The sequence below is a fragment of the Pezoporus wallicus genome, unplaced genomic scaffold, assembly GCF_028554395.1.
Source record: "Pezoporus wallicus isolate ANWC-B61680 ecotype Strahan unplaced genomic scaffold, APGP_CSIRO_Pwel_v1 contig_4901, whole genome shotgun sequence".
Classification (NCBI taxonomy): domain Eukaryota; kingdom Metazoa; phylum Chordata; class Aves; order Psittaciformes; family Psittacidae; genus Pezoporus; species Pezoporus wallicus.
In genome coordinates this window covers 5,679,982-5,688,572 of record NW_026640354.1, presented here as the reverse complement: position 1 = coordinate 5,688,572, position 8,591 = coordinate 5,679,982, and the positions used below count along the sequence as shown (strand labels likewise).

The 8,591-nt window shown below is 37.2% G+C and overlaps 1 protein-coding gene across 1 annotated transcript in view; it reads right to left on the bottom strand.

Moving 5' to 3' along the window:
- Nucleotides 1-1,914: 1,914 nt before the first annotated feature.
- Nucleotides 1,915-8,591, bottom strand: part of EYS (eyes shut homolog) — a gene marked incomplete at its 3' end in the record, with an annotated part of 771,151 nt that continues 764,474 nt past the window's right edge. The window contains exon 41 of the mRNA XM_057418821.1: nucleotides 1,915-2,087. Coding sequence (XP_057274804.1) covers nucleotides 1,915-2,087 — 173 coding nt within the window. The remainder of the gene's footprint in view (nucleotides 2,088-8,591) is intronic.

The window sequence follows — 8,591 nt, the reverse complement described above, 5'->3', positions numbered from 1 at the left end:
TACTTTCCCTCAATTTAGGCTCTGTCAATTTTTACTCACTCTCAGTTTAGAGACAGCTAACTACAAAGAGTTGCAAAGAGCCTCATTGAACTACTACAGGGAAAAAGCGTTAGAGGATATGCAGTGTTGACAGATGTAAATTGAGGTAGATTACACAAACAGTCCTAGCCTTACATTGAGAATTGTGGACTCTGAACTTGCCATCAGTATTCAAAGAAAAAGGTGTTAGGAGTTTTAATAAGCAGTTTCATGAAAAACACCAGTGTACTCATAAAAGGAAATAGGCTGGAAGAAATGTTTAAGGAAAGGACATAGAGTAAACCAGAAAGATGTCTAACCGTGTTATATATTATCACACCTTCAGTACTGCAGTCAGCTCCTCATTTTAAAGAGGGTGCAGTGGCACTGAGAAGCAGCAAAGAAAGGAAGCCTGGATGACTAAAGATACAGCATGGCTAGTGTTCCAAAAATGAATGAATCTACTTGAACTATTCAGAAATATTTTTTTGGGGGTTATAATAAGGATATATATAAAATCATGAGGGGCATGGAGAAGGTGGACAGGGAAACATTCATAAAACAGGGAACAACTCTGAAACTTCTCACACAGAAGCTTGAGGCATTAATGTCATTAGTAATTGGAGCGGTTAAGCAAACAAATGGAAGTACTTCTGCACAAGTTATATACTTAAGCTCTGGAGCTTTTGCCACAGGATGTTGCGTATCAATCAAGTTTATATGGACCAATTAGAGAAGTACATGGAAGAAAATAAATCTATCAAAGGCTACACCAGGTACCAACCCCAGCACAAGAAGCCCCAGTATCTTGTGATACCACAAGTTAAGAAAGATTGATTGGTGGCTTGGCTTCACGAGTGAAGATTTGGGAAGGGCTTTAACCACGCTTACTACAAGCACAATGACCAAAGATTACCAAAGAAGTATCATACATGTTTCATACACTTGCCTACACATTCACTACTGGCTATCAATTATCAGGGTTAGGAGAAAACATGGATAAACCAAACATTAATCTGCTGAAAATTTTGGAAATTAAAATTTTAAATAAGAGTTACAGATGTATGTGATATGAAGAAAAAGACAATGTAGATTTTGATCCAATCTGAACATTGCTTAATACTTATTTTGAAAGCACTTCATATGCACTATTAAATCAGCTCAGAACCAATGATTATTTTCTATATGCATGTTTTTCAATCATTACTTCTTATTCCATTGTTAATGGAAAAGGGAACCTTGCATGCTCACACACAGGAATTTCTGACCTAGACCAATCATTATAATCAATGATTGAAGAACAAAAGCCATTAATTTGATAGTATTAGTCAAAATACCAATTTACTTAGCTTTATTAATTTCCCTTCATCTTATCTCCTGTTTCATGCCAACACACTTGGTAAATTTTAATTTGTTCCTCTTTTTGACGTAAGAAATTAATCAAATTTTAGCACCTGCTTGTATTTTTACAATCCAGAAAGTATTATTTGTATACTCCTTTACTGTACAAAATGTACAAAGTAATGCTTCCCCAAGTAGAGGAAAATTTAAACTACAGGAGAAATTAATTTCTCCAAAGCAGCTCTCAGTCAAATCTCTCAGCTTCTTTAGAGGTAAATTACTAAAACATCAGACTCTGTTTTTTCCTAGCTTGTCTGCTTTTAAATTCTTTGACCTTCTGTCTTCCTTTCTCTGATCAACACTTTTATGAAACAACAGGCAGCGAGGGTGCTCAGCTGCAATATTTTTTTGCATGTGATTGGATTTTGGGCTTTGTTTGTAGGTGGGAAGCTGACCACTTTCAGTGTTTTGCCTTCAAACCGTTTGGCTTGTTTATTGTACATTTTCTATGAATGGTAGAAACTATCACCTATGCATAAAGAAAATGGTTCTTACCATCACTGCAGAGAATGCCAGATCTTCCATATGGGCAAAGGCAAACAGCATCTCGCCTGGAATTTGGAAAACACGTAGCACCATTTCCACATGGATTTTCTTCGCAAGTTGCAAACTGGCAGAGTTTTCCAGAGTAGAGCTTAGGGCATTCACAAAACCAATTTTCTGCATCACTGACAAATTTAAATGAAAAGCAAAAAAATATGAATAAGTAACAAAATGCCTTAAAAAACCCAGGGTGGGTTTTATACTCACACGAAAATAGGTGACATTTTACTTACAGTTGAAATACATTTTTTTTTTTTTTTTGGTTGGTTGGTTTTTTGCTTGTGTACTTGACATTAGAGATGCCAAAATGCTTTACGGCATATGGGTGACTTGACTTGAGAGATTCTTTCAGGTTTAATTTTATATTTTGATTTATCTTTCCTTTCCTGGTAAGATATATGGCTTTTAGCATGTATTACTTGTTATTTGTGCTGCTGTTTTTATAACACAGTTGAAATAAGTGCTACAGAAAAACAGCTCTGCTATTATGGTTGAAAAAGGGAAAGAAAGTGAAAACAAAAATTATAAAGCTACTAGCTTACTTTGCAAATGGAAACATCATTTGTATATTGAGCTATTACGTATAGCTTGTGACAAGACAATAGGATCTAAAGAACTGAAATAAAAATACCTACAGTAGCGCTTACATTGAAACTGAACCAGAATAAATAGGTAATATCTCTGCTTTCATATATTTTGTGTTCTCAGTCATAGACAGAATAATAGAATAGGCAAGGGAAAGAATAAGTTGGACTCAGTCTTGAGACGTGATAAAAACAAGTGTTTAGAAACATGCATATTCTGTTTGTATGAATTACCTGGGTTTTAGTATACAAAGATAGCACAACAGCAGGTATGGTAGGAAAACCAAAATAAGATCGGTTGCTTATTATAAATACAATTTCATTAAAGGTCTTATTTGATTTTCCCCTTGTTTTATGACTAAAATTAGATGACAGCTAGATAAGTCAATTCATGTCATTACTAAACACCCTCTGTCATTACTAAACATGTCTGTCTTATACTTGATAAGGTCACATGCGCCTGTGGGTATGAATACGGAAGGCATGATGTGAGCTGTATCAAACCACAGTCTTTGTGTTTGTCCAGATAATTATATTGTCCAGATAATTATATTAGGATGTTCAGTGACAAAATACAAAATGCATATGATTTTTTAAAATCTTGATAATGCTTATGATATCCATGCAATCAGGTTGGAGAAAATAATCTGGGGTTGAAAGAACCCCTGTATTTTTTAAAACAGGGAAATAAGTGAACCTTGTGACAGCCTTTGTGCATAGCAATTGATGAGTGCATTTCTAAACTGACCACCTGCAGTTCTGGGAAGAGAGGATCTCAGCTGGAGAGTCTACAGAATGAATCTCATGAATAATGCCTCCAGACACCTTTGCAAAAGAAAATTACTATCAGCTGCAATAATAAATTTCTGTGTGTAGCCTATTCTATTTATAGATCTGCTGCAGACACCAGCAGAGGAATGTAAATGAGATCCTGGATTGCTTTTGTTTGTGCAGCATCAAGAAGCCTGCTTTCTACGGTTTTAATATCAGCATTACATGGTTCAGCTAATTAAAAAAAGAAACAATAAACCGAATTCTTCCTGGAAATCTACAATTGATGGTGATGACTGCTAAATCATCAAATGTGTTTCTGTTTATTTATAGAAGAGAAGACAGATCATCCCTGCTGACTGCCAAAATGCATAGACTTTAGTTTTCATCTTTAGAAAAACAATTTTCATGAATTCTTCTATTGAGCCGTATAAGTCACCATTGGCCATTTCTTTTTATAGCCTTACTTTTGCTATTGTAGAGAACATTAAAAATAAAAGCTCTCATAACAAATTGTGAGGAGTTTATTGTTATAAAAATAATCAATGTTTCAACAATTCACTATTCATGCCATAACACTCTAATAACAAAGAGTGATTCCCAATGAGGCAAAGACAACAATTTTTAAAAAGTTCTACAAAATAATGCAAAACTTGTAATATGACAGCTAGCCATAAAGTATCACCTCACATGGAGTCTCGGATGACTTACTTATTCTCTCTCAAAGCATTCTGTCACTGTACTTATAAAGAAAATGACAAGGTTCCCCATATTCTGTTGAATTTATCTGAGCTGCAAGAAACACATAAATGCTTAAATGACCATGGACTTCTCTCTTCCTGAGTGGATTTCACTATTTCATGATCCTGTTATCTTTTATAAATGCAAGAAGCAAATGAAAGGGGACAGCAAAGCAGAACAGTAAAATCTTTTGTCTACATTGTACCTGTGAATGCTCTAAGAAAAAGTTATTGGATAATTACACACATGAGCTGAAAAAAATGAATAATGCATTAAAGAAACAAGAAAAATATCAGAATTTTGAGGCTTCAAGATTAGAAACAAAATTGGAATGTTTTTCTGAAATGTTATATATCTACACTTGCGTTTGAGTTCAGACGTAGAGAGATCTGAAAGAAATTTGAAGAAAACCTCCCTGTTGTCACCAGTTGAAATGCCTTCATTCATATTGTAGAGTGGTCTCGAGTGTGTAAACTCAATTTTTTTTCAGATGAACCTGCACCAGAAGATTTTCTTACACCTCAGGTACTCCAGCTGCTAGTGGGCATTCAGCCCATGAGGCCAGACCAGGTCCAGTGTGAGTTAAAGCTCCCTGAAACATGAATAATGGGGATGCTGGGTCCTTAGCCCTAATTGATATGCCCTGTATATCCATTCCTATCGAACTATGTTATCTGGTAATGTGCATACATATTTATATGCCACCAAAGAAAATCAGGTAGCCATGGTGTAGGTTATATACCAAAAAAGACTCCAGATTTTAACCTGAAATATTGAAGAACTCCAGAAGTAGACAGAGAAAAAAACCTAACCATCAAGAATCATATGAAGGAAGAATGATACAAATAGTGTGAGAAAATGGGAGAAGAGACAGAAATAGTAAAGAATAGACAAGACCAGTACTCCTAGAGCAGCATTAACTCATGTCACCAGACATGATATATAAAGAAAAAGGTGCAGGGAAGATGAACTGTCCTCTGAACAACTCTGAAATGGTGAGAGACACACTTCTTTTCATTACTATTACCCATGTTAAAATATTCCTTTGATCTTCAGTATAGACATTAGCTTGGAAAGAAAATAATCAAGAAGACTTTTCATGGTACAACATGATACTGGTAATTCCATCAAATCCTTCTCCTTGAATCAGTATGACATCAGAGACCTGATTTAATGAAATCAAAGTTTTGTGCAAGATTGACAGCTTTGGGATGCCAACACAGGTTTTGATTAATTCCTGTTTTTAAATATTGCATAATAAAGGGAGACTGGATTGTAACACATTAATAATACAGTCAGAGCTTTATTTAATCAGTTTTTTGCTTTTAAACTAATTCTGTTTTAAAAAGAAAAGATTATAATGCCTCTGTGCAGCGTGCCATAGGCATAATTTGCACTCTGGTGGTATAGTGCTGTGGTTTTCCGAAGCAGGCTATAATTTTCTATATGCTTGTGCTTTTTCCATCTCTGAAGTGGGAACACTGTATTCTGTCATTCCCAGGGAAAGCACTGTGCATTCCATTGTTATAGTCACATATGAGAGGGCTTCCCTGAAAGGCAACCCTTTCCACACCCTTTAATCATGACAGTATTAAGCTGAGAATGTAAGAAACTGTGTGCTGGAGTGGGTTCAATATTTAACTACACGAGTTCTTTTAATGTTCTCACTATATTGTATGGGACAGTTATGGAAGTTGGAGGAAAGAGCTTCCTGAGCTTCTTCAGTTAATAAATAGTAGGTATAATTCAGTTAATTTTACAGTTGTTACTATTATTTATTACTAGTGCCATTTTGTTTCAAATAACAAGAAACTGAAAGGAGCGTCACAATTTATCACTTTAAAATTTAAGTCGAATTACACTTCATTCAAAGATTCATTTAAACTCCTTATAGAAAAATAACAGGATAATGTAAAGGGGATTAGGATCTTCCTTTGAAAGCTTTGTGTAATAGCCAAATCCACAGAAACTCGTTGCAGCCAGAAGGATAACTTTATCTCAACAATAATCTTAAAAATATTAAAGGGCAATATGCAAAGGAAGCATTTCTTCCTTGTGCACAGCAGGTGTTTTTCTACTATATAATACATCTGCCAATCTTTCCTTGTATTATACAGTGCCTGAAAATCATTTCAGCTTTCCTGTTGCTTTCCTACTTTCAACCAGGTTTCCTCAATTACAGTATCTTCTCTAGCTCTGAGTGCTTTTGTTAGCTTTACTGTTTTGAATCCTTTTTTTTCCCAATCAGGAATTATTATTCTGAAAGCTCCTGTTATTCACTATATATTTCTTTCTTTTTACTGAAGGACTTATGTATTGGGTTTGTGTGGTCAGGTTTTGTTAGTGTGAGAGAGGAGTGGGGTGACTACAGGGGTGGCTTCTGTGAAAAGCCGCTAGAAGCTTCCCCAGCATCTGATAGAGTCAATGCCAGTAGGCTACAATATGGGCCCACTGCCAGCCAAGACTGAGCCCATCAGTGGTGGTGGTGGTGGTGCCTCTGGGGTAACATGTTTAAGAAGGGGACAAAGTTATTGTGCACGAGAAACTTCAGCCAGAGAGGAGTGAGACTATGTGTCAGAAACAACTCTGCAGACACCAAGGTCAGTGCAGAAGGAGGGCAGGAGGTGCTCCAGGTGCCAGAGCAGAGATTCTCCTGCAGCCCATGGTGTAACCCATGGTGCAGCCCATGGTGAGGCAGCTGTGCCCCTGCAGCCCATGGATGTTGATGGTGGAACAGGTCTCCACCTGCAGCCCATGGAGTACCCCACACCAGAGTAGGGAGATGCCTGAAGGAGGCTGTGGTCTTGTGGGAAGCCTGTGCTGGATCAGGCTCCTGGCAGGACCCGTGGCCACATGGAGAGAAGAGCCCACGCTGGATCAGGTCTGCTGGAGGACTCCTGACCCCACAGGGGACCCACACTGGAGCAGTCTGTGAACAACTGCAGCCCATGGGAAAGACTCACATTGGAGAAGTTTGTGGAGAACTCCCACGGAAGGGACGCTACACGAGAGCAGAGGAAGGAGCAGCAGAGACAAAGTGTGATGAACTGACTTCATGCCACATTCCCTGTCCCCCCGAGATGCTGGAGGGGAGGAGGTTCAGAAAATTAGGAATAAAATTGAGCCAGGAAGAAGGGAGGGGTGGGGGAAGGTGTTTCTAAGAGTTAATTTTTTAATTTCTCATTGCCCTACTCTGATTTGACTGGTAATAAGTTAATTTCCCCAAGTCAAATCTATTTTGCTCATGACGGTAGCTCATGAGTGATCTATCCTTGTCTTTATCTCAGCCCACGAGCCTTGCATTATGTTTTCACTCCCTTGTCCTGCTGAGGAGGGGATTGATAAGAGCGGGTTTCGTGAGCACCTGGTGTCCAGTCAGAGTCAACCCGCCACAGCTTTCTGAACTGATTTATTCAAACTACCACTGACAGGCTCCTTTTAAACCAAGTCTAAATCACTTATGAACTGTATCAGTTTTGAAAACTCCTATGGAAAATATTTCCAGATTGGTTGAGTGCACTCACAGAAAAATGTTTTTGCTTTAAATTTTCTTAGAGGCAGGCTTATACTCAGAGTTATACTGGTTCTACCATGGACTAAATAGGTTCTCCCATTTAAAAGATATTTTCAAATTCTTTGATCCAGATTAAAAGTATTGGAGTGGGAAGGTTCAAATTCCACTTCAAAAAGGAGAACAGGAGAGACAAAAAGTTTTCAATATGTCACTTGCATGCTGCCAACATGCAAGAAATAGACCATTGTGTACAAAACAGTTCAGCTCTAACAGAAAATTAATTTTGAGGACCTTGAAAGATGTCATTATTTTCAGGAATTTAGTATTCTATGATTGTTTTATTTATGAATGTACACATTCAAATATCTAACACAGTGCTATTGAGGTTTTCAGGATCAAGAAGCATCTCCTGGAGTCTTTTGTAAACCCTATTTAACCTCTATTTTCCACTCAGATGGTGAATACACAAGTGATTTCCCATCACAATGGATACACATCCATTAAAAAGTATGATGCTTAAAAAGTCATGTCCTCTTATGTGACAGTTATGACCATTCCTGTCACATAAGAGGATACACAAGTGTGGGGTATCAAGCACTTCTGGACACAGAACACTTAATGGTGCATGGTTAAAGATCCCTCAGGAAAATGTACAGCAAGCAGTGGTTGGTTAGAACAATTTATGTGGGCAGAAATCCATTCCCTGGCCACATCTAGGGACAGAAATAATGGTCAGTCAGGCTGAGTCCACCTCAGGGACTGCAATTAACACTGACACTACTCCTTTCCCCAATATCCTCTATCTTTTCCGTTAATCTACATTTTCTCTTTCCTTGTGTTGTATGGGACAAATAGAAAATAGATAGTATCATCTGTTAAAATGTATTTATACAAAAGAAATTAAAAAGATTGAAAAGTTGAAAGGCTATGATTTTAATAATAAAAAATCAGCATTATATGAAATGTGGTTGGGGAAATACATGAACATTTTAAACAGTGTAAAGTAGAAGCCAGATCTC